This window comes from Lissotriton helveticus, chromosome 7, assembly GCF_964261635.1.
Source record: "Lissotriton helveticus chromosome 7, aLisHel1.1, whole genome shotgun sequence".
Lineage (NCBI taxonomy): Eukaryota > Metazoa > Chordata > Amphibia > Caudata > Salamandridae > Lissotriton > Lissotriton helveticus.
Genome location: NC_136068.1, coordinates 47,373,212 through 47,395,275, shown reverse-complemented (window position 1 = coordinate 47,395,275; position 22,064 = coordinate 47,373,212). Strand labels below are relative to the sequence as shown.

At 40.8% G+C, this 22,064-nt stretch overlaps 1 protein-coding gene across 3 annotated transcripts in view; it reads left to right on the top strand.

Moving 5' to 3' along the window:
• The window catches only part of LOC144766597 (guanylate-binding protein 1-like), a 246,795-nt gene that overhangs the window by 123,642 nt on the left and 101,089 nt on the right, over positions 1–22,064 (top strand). For all 3 annotated transcript variants that reach the window (XM_078650388.1, XM_078650389.1, XM_078650390.1), the window contains exons 7-8: positions 7,761–8,038; positions 18,566–18,778. In XM_078650388.1, coding sequence (XP_078506514.1) covers positions 7,761–8,038; positions 18,566–18,778 — 491 coding nt within the window. The remainder of the gene's footprint in view (positions 1–7,760; positions 8,039–18,565; positions 18,779–22,064) is intronic.

Genomic DNA, 22,064 nt, shown 5'->3' with positions numbered 1-22,064 from the left:
CACGAAAAGTTAGGGGTCTATTACCTGGTAGATCAAGTGTCTATTAAACCATTACTTTGCTGGATAAAGATCTGATCATGCATAGGTAAGGGTTATGGGATTGTCTGGCCCTAAAGGCATAAAAAATCCCTGATACGTTATATTAAGGACTCCGCACAGGTCATAGTGAGGCCAGACCTTTTTTTTTTGCACACAACACTTTATGCCCTGGGGATCTCAACATCACAAAAGAGGTATATCATAAATTTGTTACTGCCCAGCGCAAAAACAAAGAGCTTAGTAAACCTACAGTGAGGGCTTTTGTAATGCTAAAGTCCGTGCTGGGCATGGAACCACACCCTGTTATGCATTCCCTAGCTCCCACAATAGAGTTTTAATCACGCGCTTTAGATTTAATCTAATATATCACCTTCTAGCCTCCCCAGCTGTTTTTTTCCCAACCTTAAGAGACCCTTGTAGATGCGATCTTAGATCTCCAGAGGATAGTTACATTTTGTTTCTTGTGTAAATAATTCTCAGTGCCAAGAAAATGATTTCTTTGGCCTTTATTAAAGAGTCTGAAGTTCAGGCAGGCCAAAGTGGCACTCTTGCACCTTCAGTTGCTATCAAACCCCCATACCCTTTTTGCTGTGATTAGTATTTTTGCGGGCAGCTTATAGTTCCAGAATATCCAGAATTGATTGATCTCTCATTGCTCTGTATGCAGGAGGTTACTATTGGTGTGACGGGGTATCAGCCATAGACCTGTGGGGTTTTTAGTATCTAGTCTTGTTTTTTTATTGAATGTTATACTGTATGACTGTTTTATTGCATTTTTTATGGATGCAACTGAATAAAGAAATAATTATTATCTCTCACATATAGACATTTTTATGATAATATCTTATATAACATCTTTTATGCAATGCTTTAAATATTTCTTATTATTACTTGAAATATGCAGACTTAAGAAAACTTTCATGTGAAGCTTATTGCATTATGTCATGCTATTTTAGGCTATCATATATTTGTATGAAATTTACATATATTCATTTTTTTACTTTATATTTATATTGAATCTTACGAAAATAATTTAGCTATTTTACTCTTATATCCTACATACGTTTCTGAGAGCATGGACTTTTTGGTATGAAGAAATTAAATCTCTAAAACATATAATTGTCCCAACCATGTCGTAGGCAAAAGTACAAACTGGGGATGACTCAATTTTGAGCAGTACAAGAGTCAATTTTCTACCTTTGACGTAGATGCCGTATTTCCTAATCTTTCTAAGAACCTGCGAAGTTGTTAAGTCACTCAGACCATGACATTGACAAGACACCTAATGCGACATCAGTCTGAGACAAGTATCTTGTTATCTATATTTCAAAGTCATCTAACAATAATAACATAAACAATGTAGTCTGAATTGATGTATGTTTACCATATTTGTTTGTACTAATAAATCCCAAACTAGCATATTGATGCACACAGGTTATGTCAGAAATTCCTCAAAAAATCCCCATATTAGATACAATCAGTGATCAACAGTATAAAAAGCTCATCAAGTGGGCACTTAGAGAAGTCTTTTGCCCTTGATTATGACACTGACAGAAGATCTTGACAAAAAGTGCCAGAGTGTGGTACTGCTGCAGCATCCAGGCGTACACTGCGAGCTGATACTGAGCCAAGTCCAAGAGGAGAGGAGAGGGGCTGAGATCAGCTGATGTTTGTTTTCCTTTGAAGGGAACACTCTCTCCCAGCTACTGATAATTACAGCTTTTTGCTGTAAACAGGTATGCAGTGCGCTGAATCATTAGAAACACTAGATGCAAGGGGAGCATTATAGTTCCCCTGTATAAAAAAGGACTGAAAACGGTGCCGGCTTGTTTTAGACAGATTGCCCTCGTGGATGCCTCAGGCAAACTATTTGCAAAAAGCATATTATGTCATCTACAACAATGGGTTTACGATCAGAATATTCTTCCATTGGAACAAGCTGGTTTTAGAAAGAACCATGGCACCCTGGATAATAAAGCGGTTGTTTAGACAATTGTAGAGAAATACGTTTTCTCCGGATGTATGCCAATGTATACAGCTTTTATTGATTTCTCCACGGCGTTTGACAAAGTGGACCGCTAGACACCATGGAGAAAGCTCGTTCTCCTTGGCATACCACATCATTTTTTGGGTCTGATTATGGAATTGCATACAGACACGTGGTGCCAGGTTCTGATGGGAAGTTTGCGGGGGTTATCATGTAAAATTAGAACGCACAATGGGCTGAAGCAGGGTTGCCTATAAGCGCCACTTTTGTTTTCTTTGTATATTGCTGATCTCCCTGGCGCTCTGAATTCTGTAAGGGGGGATGCCCCCAAAATTGGTACAATGCCCGTTGGCTCTCTATTAAATGCAGATGAGGTTGCAATATTCGATCTAACACCTATTTTATTGCAACGTCGGCTGGATGCCCTAAGTAAATATGCAGAGGCCCACTTTTTTAAAATTAATATTGCAAAAAGCAGGATTATGGTTTTTCGTAAGAGGGGGCTCAGAATAAAGAGATGTCTAAGATGGATGCTTGGTTCTGAAAAACTGCTACTCGCCTATATCTGGGGAAGGTTTTTTTCTAAAACAGGCCGAGATTTGGAGCATATTAAACACTGTGTTAGTCAAGCTGTCTCCCAGGCAAGTGCATTAAACAGATTGTTTAAAACTTGCGGGAGATGCCATTTTGGCCATGTTTTATCTGTTTTTAAGGTTAAAATTCCTCCCTCGTTAACATATGATGCCGAGGTGTTGGACATGAATTATTGGCTCTCTTTTGATAAGGCGAAAGGATGAATCCTGGGTCAAATTTGCAATCTAACCTCTTTGGCCACCCCATAGGTACTGCGCCTTGAATTTGGATTAGTCTCGTCCTTCATTTTATCCCTGGCAGCGGTTCTTAGGTGGTGTAACTCCCTCTTTTGGGGGGGAGGAGAGTACACTTAGGGCTGCCCTGAGAATTGTAATTTCTGGCACGCTAAAAGAACAATCAACGTTTTTTAGGTCCTTTGTATGTGTAATTGATACATTCCGTCTTAGATTGAACCCCGCTTCTCCTATGCCTAAGCTTCAACTGAAACCGCTTTTAAAGAAGTCTATATCCCCTATCAGTTTGGCGAGAGACGCTGCCTCAAGTCAGTCCAGGTCCAGTAATGAGGCGGTCAGTGGGAGTGCCTTGGGGAATAAGCCGTAGCCTTATTTAACTTGAAATATCCCTCACAGGATCAGAAGGCTGTTTTTGTGGACCTCCGTAGGAGTTCCATAACAAAATAAATAAATACATTGGATTAAATTAGAGTAGATGCAAAGTAAGCTACTCCATGCTCTCATAGTATAGCAGACAGGAGTAAGCTTCAGGGTGTTAGGTTCTTTTGTTGTACATTCTTGCAATAAAATGTTTTCAAAATAAATTAACTGTCATGCCTGAGAAGGCCAGAATTACTGGCTTTGCCAATGCTTCTTTCATTTAAGTGAAAGACGTGTTATTAAACATGCAAAAGATGAATGTTTGATTACATTGTATGCACGTTCCTGGTATATTCTAATATTCTCTAAATGCATCATGTAGTTCTGAAAATCAAACATATTCAAACACAATAGGTAAGAATAAGTTTGCCTCAGTTCTTGTTATCTTAGAGAAAGACATTTTGCGAAGCTACCCAATAGTAGCTGCTAGGGCATTTTGCCATTTTGTGTTTATTGTTTATTTTAGGGATGTTCAACAATCTTCTGTTTATTGTTTTAAGAGTTTTCAACAGACCTCTGATTAAACAATATCAAAATGGACTCAGGAAATTACCTATGTGACATTCCTCTCTGACCTCTAGCTTTCTGAGAGCCACGACTTCTGCACCGACCCTACAAGAAGGTTGCTGTGCAGAAGTTGGCCTTGTGCCTCTATTCACAGCTTTTGATGGAGATAGCCGGCTTGTTATCCAGACAGAACAATAAGGGCTTATTGTTGTGAGAAAGGTATGCCAGTGCAAGTCCTTGAAACTTAAGAATAGGCTTATTATGCCTAAATCTGCTAGAATCACCATGGAAAGCCTAGAAAAGGCACACAATTGTTGTTATGTTAGGCCTATAACAAGAAATAACCATGTTAGAATTTTTTCTTTTGTTGTCATTCTTTATAAATTGTTTTGGCAATTACGCTTTACCTTCTGTGTAGTTGCCTTTCACATTTTATGCAAAAAAATAGGATCTTAAAATACAAGTTTTAAAGTTTTATCCAGATGGTTTTTCGACCGTATTATTTCTCTATCAAACAGAGTTTGGGTATTCAGTCGTTCACCCTGATTTATCTTATGAAACTGATCATTAGCAGAAAACACTTCTTACACAAACATTGCTCAGTGGGTTGTGTATTGGATGCAGCATAACTGGATTTCTGATTCGGGTTGGCACATTGACAGAGTCCTTGGTGCCAGGGCATCAGAAAAACAAATTTTTGGGGGTGGGGTCGCACACTACTCACACACCAGCGGTATCGCCCCTAGGGACTATGGTAAATGTAGTTACGTGTTCCCCGATGCATCTTCTTTCGATTCTCTGCTATCTTCGCTGTCTTCACCATCCCTGGACACGTGTTTCGGTGTATCACCCCTCATCAGCAGGGATAGGCTGTGTTCTGGGGTTGCCAATCTAGAACACCCCGAACAATGTATCAGGTTTTTGTTTCAAAACAGAAAAATGTTTAGAACAAAACTTTATTAAAGGTGTGTTAGCTAATGGAGGTGTGCTTCCCCCTTCCCTAACATTAGTGTTTGCTTTTTCCTTACCTTGGTATTTATTTTATATTTACTTATTCCTAATGTATAGACACATAGATGTCTTTGAAGGATCACTGAGATAATATCGACGGACAGAATATCGACTATCAAAAATATCGTTGACAAAATATCGACAGACAAAATATCGAGTTTGTATCTACAAACAGGTAAGTACAAAAATATCGAGTACAAAATATCGTTTACAAAAATATAGTTGTTAAAAATATCGACTTTATTAAAAACAGTGTTAAATTAAATTAATAGTAAAAATTAATTACTATAATATACTTAAAAATACTAAAATTAGCTTATGAAAATTAAATAAGTAATGAAAGTAAAAAAAAAATTACAATCATATTTGTAAAAACATATATATATAGTAACATAATATAATGAAATAATATCCAATATTATTACCGTACAATACCAGAAGTGTAAAAAATACTATTCCCACTCCAGAGAGTGCAACAATAGGGAAAGCGTTGGATAGCGTAGGGGTAAAAATTACTATTCCCACTCCAGTGGGTGCTACAGTAAAGAAAGCTTTGGATAGCGTAGGGGTTAAAATTACTATTCCCACTCCAGTGGATGCAACAGTAGGGAAAGCGTTGGATAGCGTAGGGGTAAAAATTACTATTCCCACTCCAGTGAGTGCAACAGTAGGGAAAGCGTTGGATAGCGTAGGGGTAAAAAATTACTATTCCCACTCCAGTGGGTGCTACAGTAGGGAAAGCGTTGGATAGCTTAGGGGTAAAAATTATTATTCCCACTCCAGTGGGTGCAACAGTAGGGAAAGCGTTGGAGAGCGTAGAGGTAAAAATTACTATTCCAACTCCAAAGAGTGCAACAGTAGGGAAAGCGTTGGATAGCGTAGGGGTAAAAATTACTATTCCCACTCCAGTGGGTGCAACAGTAGGGAAAGCGTTGGATAGCGTAGGGGTACAAATTACTATTCCCAATCCAGTGGGTGGTACAGTAGGGAAAGCGTTGGATAGCGTAGGGGTAAAAATTACTATTCCCACTCCAGTGGGTGCTACAGTTGGGAAACCGTTGGATAGCGTAGGGGTAAATATTACTATTCCCACTCCAGTGGGTGCAACAGTAGGGAAAGCATTGGATAGCGTAGGGGTAAAAATTACTATTCCAACTCCAAAGAGTGGAACAGTAGGGAAAGCGTTATATAGCGTAGGGGTTAAAATTACTATGCCCAATCCAGTGGGTGCAACAGTAGGGAAAGCGTTGGATAGCGTAGGGGTAAAAGTTACTATTCCCACTCCAGTGGGTGATACAGTAGGGAAAGCGTTGGATAGCGTAGGGGTTAAAATTACTATTCCCACTCCAAAGAGTGCAACAGTAGGGAAATCGTTGGATGGCGTAGGGGTAAAAATTACTATTCCCACTCCAGTGAGTGCAACAGTAGACAAAGCATTGGATAGCGTAGGGGTAAAAATTACTATTCCCACTCCAGTGAGTGCAACAGTAGGGAAAGCGTTGGATAGCGTAGGGGTAAAAATTACTATTCCCACTCCAATGAGTGCAACAGTAGGGAAAGCGTTGGATAGCGTAGGGGTTAAAATTACTATTCCCACTCCAAAGAGTGCAAAAGTAGGGATATGAAATACTTCATATAATATTTCTATAAATATAAATAAATATCTAGAAAAAATTATTAAAAGTAATTACCAATTTAATATAATATAATAATTAATCAATTAAAATTACAAATGAAAATTAATTATTACAATTATTTACCTATTAATACAAATTAATTACAAATTAACAATTAACATAATTAGCAACTAATCAATAATTTAAATCAAATTGCCAATTAAAATTTAAATAATCACCAAATATCAATTAATTAACAATTAATAAAAATGAATACTAATAATTAAATTGACATATTTAATTAATTAAAATTATATTACTTCCCACCCTATTCCCCTATACACCCACAACAGAAAATAAATTAGCAAAATTTACATAATTAACAATTAATCAATTAATTAAAATTAATTGCCAATTAAATGTTAATTAATTACAAATTAAAAATTAATTAAAAATGAATACCAATAAATAATTGTACATATTTAATTAATTATATTTAAATGACTTCCCACCCTATTCCCCTATAAACCCACAACCCCTCTACAGAATTAAATTACGCAAAAATTAAAACAACAAATTTCATTCATTAAAATAAATTATAACATAAATACACACTTTTCACACATATATTAACATTAAAAACACTATAAAAAATTCGATATTGTTAAAAATTCGATAATTTTAATAACCTATATTATATACTTCGATATTTTAACTGTCTATATTTTTAACATTCAATATTACATTACTTACCTTAAAAACGATATTTTTGATGTCTACATTCTGTCCTGTCGATATTTTGTCCATTCGATATTTAAACTCGATATTATGTCCATTCGATATTTTGAAGTTGATATTTTGACTGTTTACCGTCTTTGAACTATGTACTGCTGTGCATTTTGCTCACTATTTTTGCTTCTAGATATTTCTTATTTATTCTCTATTATGGCCCATAGGGAAACAGGATACTAGATACATATAGCTACCTACTAACTGTTAAAGGAACAGAGACGCATAAACATGTTCCCTAGTATTATTTTAATGGCACAATATTGCACTTGAAGATGGAGAAATGTAGGCAGAGACAAGTATTTGTATTATGACCCTCCCTTAGTGCCTCAGTTGGTTAATTGTTCTGCACTTAGTTTTTTGGAAGAAGTTTAGGTAATCAAACCTGCTTTTCCAGTCTTTTGTTCTATTTGTCATGCAAAGGGATTATCAGGCCTTCTTCCTGTGCGTTGCATACAAGCTTTGCCCAGTCGTCTGCCGCGTTCTCCAGACTGCAGAGTTAGTTTATTAGTTCTTGCAAGGCATCTACTACATTATCCTCATCACACATTCTGTTTTTTGTAGTGTTCGGTTTCTTGGTCCAGAACTATACGCAGATCATCTTGAGTGGGGCAGTTCCGTCCATGGAGAACATGGTTTGCTCACTGGCTACCAGTGAAACCGAGGCAGCTGTAAAGGATGCTATGGAGCACTACAAGATCCAGATGCAGAAGCTGGTGATATTCCCGGCAGAAGCTCAACTGCTCTCTGATCTGCATAAGAAGTATGAGCAGGAAGCCCTCAAGATCTTTAAAAAACGCTCCTTCAAAGACAAAGTGAGGCTGTATCAGAAGGAACTAAAGGTGATGTCATCAAGCAATGCCTAGCTTTACTCTTTAAGAGTTGTTTGTTTCTCTCTGTAGTAATGGAGCTACAACTATCAACCTGGCAAATATACTGTAGAACTGTCTGTAAAAAAGTACCCTCTTTTTGCATGGTTGCCCCCACTTTATGCTAAACTGCGGATGTACTTTGACTGAGTGTGCCCTTGGTTCCTGCCAAACCTTTACACTCACACACTGCCTTTGCAGGCTGCGTGTGTTGGTGCAGAATAAAGTGAAGATTCGACATGGCACACATCTCTGTGTGCCATGCTTACAACCAACTGCCCTGGTATAGGTCAGCCATCCCTTTAGCTTTGTGCACTATACCAGTAGTGAGGGTACAGGTGCATGAGCCCTGTATCCCTACAGTGTCTAAGACCATTCTTAGACATTGTAAGTGCAGTAATGTCATTAAGAGTACATGGTGCTGGGAGTTTGTCATTACGAACTCCACAGTACCATAATCGCTTTCCTGAAAACTAGGAAGTTTGGTATCAAACTTCTCAGCATATTAAACCCACACTGATGCCAGTGTGCGATTAAATGAAAAATGCACTTAGAGATGCCCCTTGAAAAACGACCTAATACTAGTGTCCTCACTGAGTGGCTGCTCGCCAGCTGCCGCCACCAGACATGTTTCTGGACCCCTGGGTTGAGAGACTGCTGCTCATGGGGTCTGAAACAATGCACATACTGGGACGAGGTGCGACGCCTCCTCCCTCAGGATTGGCAGGGTCCACGAAGGGGAAGTTTCAAAGGCTGGCTGCCTTGGTGAGCTTCCCCAGGCTTTTTGCTGCTCCCAGCCACTGGCACTCACTGGTTCTGACCCCACTTTGGGCTGGAGAATCGGCAGGAAAACTAAGTGAGGAAGGGAGGTGTGCCCACCTTTGCCAACCCCACCGCCTCAGGTGGGGGAGGCGAGGTGAAGCACAACTCTCAGTCCCCGCCATCTTGCAGATAGGGGGACCCGGCCAAACAGAGTGAGGCATATGCCCCCCTCCCACTGGAGGGTGGCATAATAGGGGTTGTAAAAAGAAAACGCTTTCAGGCATAGAGTGACGCATAAATTATGCAAAAAAAGAAGCAGAGGACTTTGGATAGTTCCAAATTATAGGAGGATGCTTCTCCAGTATTGAGCACTCTCAACACCAGTGACACCCTAAATGTCTGCTTTTCTATTAAAGTCTTTAAGCATAGGATTAGCACAGTGCCATCCACGCAGAGATAGAAAGGGACAAAGGGCCTCATTTATGAGGCCGTGCGTCACTTTTACGCCGCCGGTGCGCCACTTTTTGTGACGCACCAGCAGCGTAAAAAATATTCCTTGTTGCACCATATTTACAAAGTGACGCATCTAGGTAGATGCGTCACTTTGTAAACCCCTGCGCCACATTATACCTGCGCCAGGTATAATGTATGCAGGGGGGGGCGTTCTGACGCAAGAAAGGGTCATAGAAGATTTCACTGCGCCACTTCTAGGACACAAATGCGTCAATTTCTTACGCCTGCCTCACAGCAGGCGTAAGACTCACGCAGGTTCCCCATGTGAAAGTACACATTGCTGGAGTTGCGTCACTTTTGTGACACACTCCAGCAAAGCGTCACTTTTGCGCCATACAGATACGTCAGAAATATTGACGTATCTGTAACTCCTTGCGCCATGATCCCTCATACTGTAAATATGACGCATCATTGGTGTCATAAGGAGTGCGCAGTAAAAAGTGACGCATAGCTGTTTTCACGCAGCGATGCGTCACTTTTCATAAATGAGGCCCAAAGTCTTTTATCATTTCCACAGTAAAGTCTTTAAGCATAGGATTAGCACACTGCTATCCATGCAGAGCTGTTAAAATGCTATTTTAACAGCTCGGTATGGATAGCAATGTGCTATAGGATTAGCCTCTGATTGCATCCTTGACCCTGGGGGAACGATGGTTCTAACTCCAATATACCAACTCCCACAACCAAGTACTTACCTGTTAAACGATAACCACATTTTCTCCATAGGAATACATTGACTGTTTTTCCTTGAAAGTGTGGAGTTGGTTTTGTATGAGAACTTGAAAAACTGCAAATAATTAAAAATTGCTTTACTTACCTTTTCTCTAGGAAATGTACTAGTGTGATATCTAGGCATATCACACTGAGTAGAAAAAGTAATCCATGAATTAATCTGGAAAGTAATCTAGCAGTAATTTCCATTGTATTGAAAAGATTTACAAACCTGTAACAAAGACATTTTCATTCAGCTTGCCTTGAAAAGTACCATTTACACTTACCTGTACCAAGCCTGCTTAGTTCTAGAAAATAAATATACCTAAATAATATTTTTATCCAAACAATTTGGTCTGAGTTTAGTCTCTGAGTGTGGGACATCATTTGCTGCCTGAGTTTGTGCAACAAATGCTTAACACTACCCTCTGATAAAGCCTTAATGCTCGCCCACACTGCCACAAATAGAGAGTAAGGTGCTATGTACTTTTAACTCTGCCTACCTTTGGGGTTCCACTGGACTCTGTGCACACTTTACCTCATTTTGGTATAGTATATACAGAGCCAGACACCTATATTGGTGGATTAGCGGAGGGATATACAACCTTGCATTTGTTGGACTGACTTGGTCAACACCTGATCACACGACAGAACTCTTAAATTGTCATTAGAATTCAGATTTTTGAATTGACAAATGTTTGGAATTTACTAAAAGTCTTGTTAGGGCCTTGGTTAAGTCCCTTTATAATTTTAGAAAAATAAAAGCTCACTTTAGTTAGGGGTAAGAGGGGCTAGAAGTTTTGCGTTTACAATCCCAGGATGCTTGTGTCCGGTCCAGGGAAGGCATGGCTTGGCAGTCCGGGCTGGACTGTTCCCATGAGGCACAGGGTCAGACTGATTCGCAAATGGCCATGTCTCAACTGGGGTGGCTGAGTGGGCTAAAGAATGGTGATGGATTAAACCCAGATCAGTTGACTGGGGGTGAGTGTTTGATTTGCTCAAACGCTCCGTCCATCATCCCCTTTTGTATCACCTGAGTGTGTACAGCAAATGTTTAACACTACCCTCTGATAAAGCCTTACTGCTCGCCCACACTACCACAAATAGAGTAAGGTGCTATCTACTTTTACCTCTGCCTACCTTTGGGGTTCCACTGGACTCTGGGCACACTATACCTCATTTTGGTATAGTATATACAGAGCCAGCTTTCTACACTGTCCAGTTCACCAGCAAATTAAATAAGAAAACTTGTACCGGAAACTTGAGGCTGAAATGCATATCATAAGGCTTCAGAATTATGGCAGACATATGATATAACAAGCATTCTGAACTCAGTTCATTCCTATTGCCACTGTTTGCTATGTTCCTTGTTGATTGGAAAGGGTATAGAATTCAGCCGGTAGAGCAAGACTGTCCATGGTTAACGCCATCTGCTTTCTGCTTTTATATTTTTTGCCTGTCTATACAACTAAGAAGTGGGTACAAATGGAGTGGGGGGGCACGTGGCCCCCTCCCCAAGCCTACAAATGCCCATGAGCCAATTTATTTAATTAAAAGGGGGGGGGCACTAGCCATTATAGACCCAGGCAGACCACCACGGTGACCAAAACGTGCAAAACAGGAGTGGGATCTTTAAGAGGCCGTGAGCACCCCATCAACGGTCCGCTACTTGTAAAAAAGTAAGGGAGTGGTCGTCCCCCCTCCCAGGGCCATTAATGGTCCTAGGGACCCCATTCCCTGGAGCCAGGTCATATGCTGGGTCCCGTGGACCCCAGGACACATCAGTTTCCCTGCCTGCACTTTCAAGGGCTGGGGAAACATTTGTTTGAGCCCACTAGGTGCAAGAATTTCCAAAACTTGTGCCAAACGGGAGCAAATACATAGTCTGCTCCCAGCGGGCGGCAAAAAGCTCCTGCTGGCTATGAGAGGACTTAAGATCAGACTTGAGATCTGCTTCCTCCCCTTTAGAAATAGAGGCCCTGCCAGATGGGGTCCCCATGGCCTAATGAGGCTTAAGTATTTCAAAGGGGAGGGGCCACATGGGCCCCCTCCCCTTTGAAATACTTAAGCCATGGAGCATAGGGTCCCCAGGGCCTAATAAGGCCCAGGAAGGAGGGCCATGTTACCCCCTTTAAAAAAACGTCTCTGTGGATGGGGTCGTCGGGGCTTAATGAGTCACAGAGAGAGGGACACGTGGTCCCCTCCTATTTAACCCCTTCGACGCGGATGACAAAGCCAGCTCGTCATGGGCGTTACCTGCGCTACGCGGAAGACGAGCTGGCTTTGTCACAAACCGCGCGATTTTCAAATTTCAGCGCACAGCGGGAAAACCCGCTAACGCGGTAGCGGTTAAAATACTTAAGGCACATGGTCACCTTCCTCTTTTCTTTTAATCATATTTGGCACCAGAGGACAGGGTCCCCGGGGCCCGAAGGCCAACCCTATGCTGCACACGCCAAAGGGTGTGTGTGGTGTCAATCAGGATTGACACAGCACAGCTAATCACCCTCGTGGGTATCCAGGCTCTGAGAATATAGCTGCTAAGGTGTTCAGTTAAATAGTCAGGTCATGAGTCCTTTCCTGAATTTCGCTGTGTGGTGGAGAAGGATCCTCCTTCACTGTTGGTTCGACACAAGCAGGGTGTGTGTAAGGGAGAGGAAGTCGGAGTCGGAGTGCATGTGTCTGGAGGGTTGCAGTTCAGGCGCTTGTTAATGTATGCTGGTCCTAGGCCTGTATCAGCATTTTGAATTTTCATCTCTTATGAATTGGGAGCTAGTGGAGCTTCCTTGAGGTGGTGTTGTGAGGGGTCTGTTTCGGGAGGGTGAGGATTAGTCTAACAGCTGAATTCTCTATGGTCTGTAATCTCTAAAGTTGGTGCATGGTGATTCATACGTAGAGTGCGTTGCAGTAGTCCAGCCGACTGATGACTATACTTGAGTGACGGTTCGACTGGTATTGACGGGTAGCTATTTGAAGTACCTACTGAGCATGCGCTAGGTGAGGAAGCAGGTAGATGATACTGCATTGATTTGGTTATTCATGGTGAGCTTGCTGTTCAGGGTGATGCCACGGTTGCATGTGTGGTCTGTCGGAGTGGGTACTGTTCCTAGTTCAGAAGACCACCAGTAGTTGTTCCACAAAGAGGTGTTGTTCCCAAAGAACAGCACTTCTGTTTTGTCTGTGTTGCATTTTCAGCAGCTATTTTTCATCCAGTCGACAATACCCATCATGACCTTTAGAAGTTGGCCTTGGTAATGTATGGGTCTTCTGATAGTGAAAGGATGAGATGGGTTTCATCTGTGTAGGATATAATGCTCATTCCGTGGGTTCTGATGATGTTGGCCAAGGGGCCATACAAAAGTTGAACTGTATTTGGTTGAGGGATGAGCCTTGAGGGATGCCGCAGATGATGTTCTTGAGTTCTGAGGTGAAAGGTGGTAGGTGAATTCTATGTGTTCTTCTGGTGAGGAAGGAGGCAATCCATTTAAGGGCATCTCCTTGGATTCTGATGTGATGAACCCTCTTGAAAAGGGTGCAGTGGGAAACAGTATTAAAAGCTGCTGAGAGGTCGAGGAGGATCAAGGTCACCGTTTCTCCCCAGTCGAGGAGGGTTCTGATGTCATCAGTGGCAGTGATCAGGGTGCTAAACGGATTTACACAAAATTTGGCAGGAAGCTAGATCTTGGTCCACAGATTGTGCTTTTTAAGATTTGGTGTAAATCCGTGCAGTCGTTTTTTTTAAAATTAAGGGTAACAAATAATTGTTTATTTTGGCAGTTGCGCTCATGAGAGTCTCCGAGACTCTTGTGGAAGTGCCAATGGAGCATTCTGATTGGCAGGGGAGCTTTATTTTGCTTGTGCCATCTCACTCCTGAGGGAGTCAGACTCTCACGAGAGCGACCACTCTGATTAGCTGCCAGCAATATGAGAAAAATGTTGCTGACTGCCATTACAGGAATTGGGGACTTAGCCCCTGTGCTGAATTGTTCAAATAAAAAAAAAAGATACATGAGGCATGTAAGGGATACCCAGACCCCGTAGGCCTCATGAAGGGTATCCAGAGGGGCAAAAAAGGCAAAACATTCTGTGAATCCACAAGACTTTTGCAGGATCAAAAAAAAAAAGGCTGGGCTGTATTTAATTATATTGTGCCCTGGGGTTAAAAAAATGCCATTCATGTTTATGAGAAGGAGGGCCTAGTGGCCCCCTTCCAAGCTTTGAGAGGCCCAGGGGAGCCCACCTCCAGGGCCGACATAGATGTTTATGTGGACGGGGCTGCACGTCTCCCCTACCTGAGCCAGGAAAGGCCCAAGGAAACCCACCCCTGGAACTGATAATGCAGGAAATGGGGGAGGGGCAGGGCAGCTCCCCTTCCCAAACCTGGAATGGCACTAGGGAGGCCACACCCATGGCCAATTCTTTTAAGGGAGGGAGGCCACATTCAGCCCTGGGAGGGAGAACACAGCTCCCTCCTCTTCATTTAAATAAGTGGCTTTGGGGTTGGGGTCTTTAATGTAAAGAAGTGATAGCTAGAGGTTTATTTTCAACAGTTATTGTCTAGAAGAATACCCTGCAAAAACTAGAATATATAAGTATGCGAGACAAGCATACAAACAACACGACTATAACTATTTTTTATAAACAGTTCAAATTCTTTATTTGTTCTTGTTGTGTATAGTATTACTTTTTTGTTTTTATGATTTTTGGAATTATACAAACATATACAAAATTAGATTTGGAAATCAAAAAATTATTTACAAATACATCAAATAATGCAAAGTCAACCAAATATAAAAGAGTCCTGGTGATAGACGGAGACGTTGACTCAGGCAGTGCGGCAGATGTCTACAACGCGCGTTTCTGCATACATGCCATCATCAGGTAGCCCTCCACTACTCCAAAAAGCAAGGGGGGTAAATAATAGACTATAATATGCTGCGGTTTCAGCTCTTTCAGTATGTTGTTATATGAATGGATATGCGCCCATATACACGAAATTATAATGTTAAAACAGAGCAGTCTCACGATATCGTCTTTATCATTTCTTTTGGGAGACAGCGACAGTCCCATGTATTAGAGAACTGGATAGTAAAGCTGGATACTCTTCAATGTGAGCACCCGAATGGATGACAGCATCTCAATGATGAATTTACTAAGTGCTGGAGCACATTATTGCGGTCGAATATTCAGATTTGGAATTAAGAATGCTCCAGTGTAGAATATTCGGTAGTTATCGTTGCACCTTAAACGTTAAATATATCAGTTGGCTGTTTGGCCTTCCTGTGCCTGCGTGATCCTTAAATCTCCGCCGGGCATTACAGACGGCTTTTCATCTTGCAGTTGCTGGCTCCAGGTCTGCTTTGAAAACTGATGCCAGGGGAGCCCACCTCCAGGGCCGACATAGATGTTTATGTGGACGGGGCTGCACGTCTCCCCTACCTGAGCCAGGAAAGGCCGAAGGAAACCCACCCCTGGAACTGATAATGAAGGAAATGGGGGAGGGGCAGCGCAGCTCCCCTTCCCAAACCTGGAATGGCCCTAGGGAGGCCACACCCATGGCCAATTCTTTTAAGGGAGGGAGGCCACATTCAGCCCTGGGAGGGAGAACACGGCCCCCTCCTCTTCATTTAAATAAGTGGCTTTGGGGTTGGGGTCCCCAAGGCCAATAACGGCTCAGGGAGGGTGACTTCTCCCCATTAATAATAAAAAAAACAGCTCTGGGGATGGAATCCCCAGAGCTAGGCCCTATGGCCAACCCCTACTGTGAATGGCCACAGACCATGCAAAGCGTGGGGTTGGCTGTATCGTGTGCAGGGGTGGGAGGGTTGCATTTACTTATGGTAATTAAGTATTACTTTACATAAAACAAAAGGCGGAAATATACTGAAAAAACAGAGGGTAAAGTAATGTTATAGTTAGGTGTGATGAAAGGACCTGTGTGTGTGTGTGTTTTTTAAAGCCTTTGAAATTCACTGAAAAAGACAAAGCTTAAGGTAACAATATAGTTAGGTGAATTTGTCAGTGGCAACATCAATGTTTTGAACTAAAAAAACTGAAATTCACCAGTTGTAGTTAGCAGCACTAGCTAGAACATGCTTCCCCCACCATGGACTGCTTATGACATCACTCATGACAGGTCCTATGACATCATTTATAATTTATGACATCACTGATGACATTCCAAATGACACCATTGATGACATCACTGATGGCATCATCCATTCTTTATTTTCCCGCATATTGCTGTATAAATTACTATTGAAGTGTACAAAAAGTTATTGATGGAATGCTTATAACAATTTCCACCTCTGGTTATCACTCTGAGCCTCATCCTAATCCATTGTTACTTTGCACACCATGCTACCTCAGTTTGGACCCAGCTACATGCAAATCAGTCTTGACCCTGCTCCAATGGGAATAGTTCAGCCCGAACTGCCAAGCGAGGTCCTCCCTGAACTAGAACGCAACTAAGGACCGATTTCACCCTTGTTATGGTCTCATCAGCCGGGTACTGCTTGGTTCCAATGACACTGTTTGCACAGGGCCCACGTCTGTGTATACCTGTCAAGCATTTCATCCATCACCTTTTGTATGTGGTAGAAAGATGGTGCTGTTTTATCCTATTCCATGGATATTTGCTACTATTTAAGACATGTTATCCATGATTTATTTATAAACAAAGTACCTTCTGTGGATGTAGTGTCTGAAGCTATATACCATTCGTTTATTGCATTCAAGTACTTGTGAGTTAGCCTTACCAATCTTCTAGCTGCCTGAGACTCCCTGAGATGTGGGGTGTCTCTGGGCTCTTGTTGCGACATCCCAAAGTTGAGACTTCATTCTTATGCCAATGTTCTTCATTCTTATGCCAGTCTCTCAAATGACTTTTGTTTCTTCCACGACAGTTTTTAAAAAAATGACCTCTCTTACCACAGAAATTGCACACCACTTTGAGAGCTGGACATATATTGGCATTTGCCTTATGACCAAACTTACCACAGCATGTTCCTTGAAACCCAATCATACCTTTTGTCTCTTCCTCTTCACTCTTACTGTTGACCAAAGAGGTTGTCTACTTAACTTAACATACTACCTCTTCTAATTTGTCAACAGGAACTGATTGTTTGCCCACCGTACTCAGTTCATTCACATACTTCATCATGTATTCAACACGTTTGGCAATGACCATCACTTTATCCAGCAGTGGTTTATCTTTTAACCATAGGTATGGGAACACTTGGCTTTTACTGAATACACAAAGAGAATAAATACCTTGAGGATGTGTTTTAATCATTAACTCAAGGTAAATTTTAGATAAGTCCATGGTTCTCAGACAGATGCTCCAACATATGGCTATTGAAAATCAAAATGTTCACACTCAACAGTTGTGAACTTTGTTGCATGCCCATATCAAATTATACTTATGTTTCTAGTCCATTCTAATGACACTAACAGCACACGACAGCCTCATGATTTTCAAGCGATATTCCAGTATTATACTAAAATTGTTTCATCCCCCACTCTACAGGTTTCTAGACAAGCTTCCCCTTGAATCACAATGACTGATGAAATGACTCATTCATTCGAAAATTAAAAATACATTAATGCTGAGTGTGAACTTTGTGAACTATCAATCATAGCATCCATATATTACTTCTTGTTACTAAAAGTGTATACTGCTTTGTTGCCTTCTGCATACATACCCACCTACATGGTGATGACTTTCAGGCTTCTCAATTAACAGGTTGACTCATACACATCACTACAGCTTTGCTCAACTAGGCTAAATTACTACAGTGCCCTCTTTAATGCTTATGCAGACTGCCTGAATGAGAACCTTCAGACTTCGCACAAAAATCCTTGTCTGAGGATGTGTCTCACAAATTCAGACATTGCCCATTCTTTTGTCCTACTTACCAGAGCAGTGTAAGAGAGAGTATTGAGGCCATATTACCTGTATGTACTTAGATGCAGTTATATTTTGCACCATAATGTGCATCACCTGACCAACTGGGTTTAAATGTGTTTAAAATGCACATGGGAAATAAATGCAATCTGTCCATTGTGCTTCCTAGATGGAACTCATAATTGGCTCCAGGGGACCAAGCCATCAAGGTTTGGGACTGTCCTATAAAATTGTTATTTCTCATTACTTGAGCAAATCACCTCCACCTACCAACCTCTACATAGCCCTGGTTTTCCAGTGGCTCCAATTATTTTGGCAGGAGGCTGACACCTTTTGTAGTAAATGTCTATGAAGGAGTTTGTGCAGCACCTTTGCGGCTTGTTGAGGGATGTTTTGAAATCTCGGTTATCAAGGACTGCATAGGACAACTAAGATGCGTCTTTCAAACGGGGTGGCACTTAGACGATAAATTACACAATATAAAAACTCAAACATAACTGGCCATGTTGAGTCTTTTAATCTGTTTCTATGCTGCTCTGTTTCCTATAACATTGCAAATGCCTGATTTAGCATTGATTGCCTCACCAGTGTTCATCTTCGCCCTCCAGGGTCAACTGGTAGACTATTATGTGGTAATGGTTGCAAAGAATGAAAACACATCTTTGGAAAGATGCCGGTCTCTGCTTAACAACCTCTCTACCAGCCTCGAGAAGAATGTGACCACTGGTGTTTATACCAGGATTGGTGGGCACAAGGCATACATTTGTGACAGAGACAAAGTTGTGAAACAGTTCCAGGAAAGTCCGAACAAAGGTGTAAAGGTAAGATGAGTTCTGCAATGAATGTTGATATCATTGTTCTTGTATAAGAATTGGTTTACCATAGTAGCAGGTACTGACCTCAGAGCTGAATATGATATTCTACAGCCACGGGAGAGCTTGAATGACCTAGAGTCTGCTCCAGAAAGGCACCTAGTACAAAAACAGTAGATACGTTCATCATCCTGGGGAAAGTGTACTTCTCAAGCCAGCTTCAGCATCTTGTCTCTTTCTTTTTCTAATACATTTTGTATTGACATCACATAAGAGTAATATATATTAGTTCATAACATAAATTTAATTACATGTATAGAATCATCAATTAAAAAAAGAAACAAAATAAAAAATGTATCATATCTAAATATAAAAAAGAATAATCATAATCCTCATCAACAGCTAATCTACCTAATCTGAGACATTCTAATTCTTAAATTATATTGATTACCTTCTTTATCAACTCTAAACCTATATCGAAAGATTCATAGGGCCCCATATTTTCAGATTCTTGACCATAGAGGCTGTACCCCAAGCTTTAGCCAGGGCAAATTCCATCCCATAAGTCGTTTTAATAATAGACCACCAGTCATGAAGTGGTGGTTGCCGAGAAACCAACATCCGGGCGATAGCCAACCTAGCTGCTACCATCATGATGGTAAATAGCCGTGCTAGAGCAGGTTTATCTACCTTATACCCTAACATGATTTCTAAAGCAGTAAATGTAGGTCCCATTCCAAGTTTGCTATAAAACACCAGGACAATCTTCTTCCAATAGAGTTGTAATTTCGGGCAGTCTATAAACATATGGATTAGATTTGCAGCTTGAGTCCCACATTTAGGACATTTGGTCTTTTCCCCTCCACTATTACCTCCGGCCCATCTACTAATCCTTTCAGGTGTATAGTACAACATACCAATTGTACGAAATTGTTGTAGTTGCAGACTCACAGAGTGAACTGAGTCACCAACATTGCCCAAAGCCTGTGCGATCATAACAGATGTTATTACCAAGTTCAACGTTTGACCCCATTGTAATAATAGCTTTTCACACCCATCAGCCTTAGAATTGGTCAGCAACTTATACATGTTACCTATAAGAGATTTAGTTTTCTCCTCATATAAGAGATCCCAAATCGAAGATTTTGTAATAAAATTTAAATCCAAATTTTTCTAAAGATAATCTCTTATCTGTACATATCTAACAGGAGGTTAGTAGGCAGTTTATATTTGAGTCGTAAAGCTTCAAATGATTTAATTCCTACAACATCATACATATCACCCAGACATAGAATCCCATACTTAGACCATGATCTACTTGCCGACAAAGTACATTTGGCGGTCATAGCCCGCCATATTAAAACACAGTCTCTAATGGTCTTACATTTCACACGTTTGAAGTAATTTGGATCGTTAATACGATATAAAAAGAATGAGCTGTCGTCCCCCAAGATCAGTCGATATAGAGAGTCCCTCTGATCAATCCCCAAAAGAATACGAAAATGCCCGGCAAACGATGACCAAAAATAAAATCTAAAATCTGATAACCCAAGACCACCTTGTTTATAGGGTAATTTGAGCAGGTCAATAGCCCAGCGAGCCTTCTTAAAGCCCCAAATGAAACTGCTCAGGATTCCATCCAATGTTTTCAAAAAAATATTAGAAAGACGTAAAGGAATGGACCTGACCAGATATAGAAATTTGGGGAGTATTTTCATCTTTATTAAATTACATCTCCCCATAAGCCCTATAGGGAGTTTATTCCACATTTTTAAAATGTTGGCAGTTTTAGTTAATAAAGGAGTATAATTTAAAGATATTATTTGACCGATTTTAGCAGAAATTTTGACACCCAAGTACGTAGCTGAAGTACAACTCCCCAAGATTGGAGGGCTAGAGTCAAAATTAAGAAGCACCATTGTCTTTATAATATTTAATGTATAACCTGAAACGAATCCAAACTTAGTTGCTGCCCTCTCAATAGCTGGAACAGCTTCTACGGGATTTGTGGAGAAGATTGCCAGATCGTCCGCATATGCTGTTATTTTTAAACTACTAAAAGTAGTCTTTAATGACTTAATGTTCTTATCAGCTTGTAAAACACGTATAAACGGCTCTATGTAAAGAGCAAATAGCAACGGAGAGAGAGGGCAGCCCTGTCTTGTGCCACATAAGATGTCAAATGGTATACAATATACACCAGAATATGAGAGATTAGCTCTAGGTTTGCAATATAAGGCATGGACCCATTATCTGAACTTTCTCCCAGGGCCAAATGCACTTAATGCCGCCCATAGAAATTCCCACCCGACCTTATCAAAAGCCTTTTCAGCATCTAAAAGGATCATACTGAGACCCACCCCCTCTTTTTCAGCATAATCGTATGCCCCAATTGCCATATTGACATGAGATGTAGTATCTCTGCCAGGTATGAAACCATGTTGAATATCGGATACCAAACCTGCTATCATTCTGGCAAGACAATTAGCAAGGATCTTTGAAAAATTCTTGGCATCTGTATTTATGAGGGAGATGGGTCGGTATGATCCACAGTCAGTGGGGATTTTGCCTTTTTTAAGAAAAAAACAAGCTGGGTCATGTTCCACGACTCCAGTATCTTATTATCTATACTAATATGTTGGATATCTAAGCTAAATTGTGCTAGAAAAGTGTTTTTGAACACCTTGTAAAATTCAATTGGAAGAGAATCTACCCATGTGGCTTTGCCTGAAGGTAATGAAGAAATAGCTATTCCTATTTCGTACCCCGAAATAGTAATATTATCTGATGAAGCTGCCTCGTCTTCACTCAGAGCCGAAAGATTACTCTCAGTAATATATTGTATAGCGTTTCCTATATCAACTATAGCAGAAGGTGAGGAAAGATTCTGATAGAAAAGTGAGAACTGTTCCAAAATCACTGCAGTATGACTATGAGCAGTACCATCTGCACTTATGATTGCCTTAGTTAGTAAGTATCTAGGAAAAAAAAATAGCCTTGCGTTCTTATTTTCGGAAGTGACAATAAAAGATAGAAAGATGGGGTTATGGTCAGACGTCACTCGAGGGCATATTACAATATCTGATCCTACTACCAAATTTTCAGAAGCTCAAACCATGTCGATTCTTGAATAAGATTTATGGGGGGCAGAATAATAGGTGTAGCCTGGAATAAGTGGGTATAACTGCCGCCAAACATCCTGCAGGGACTGTAATCGGGCCCTTTCAAGTATAGCTGCCCAAACTTTTCGCATTCTGCTAGTGCCCCCTCTTCTAGTAGACTCAATATGTTAGTT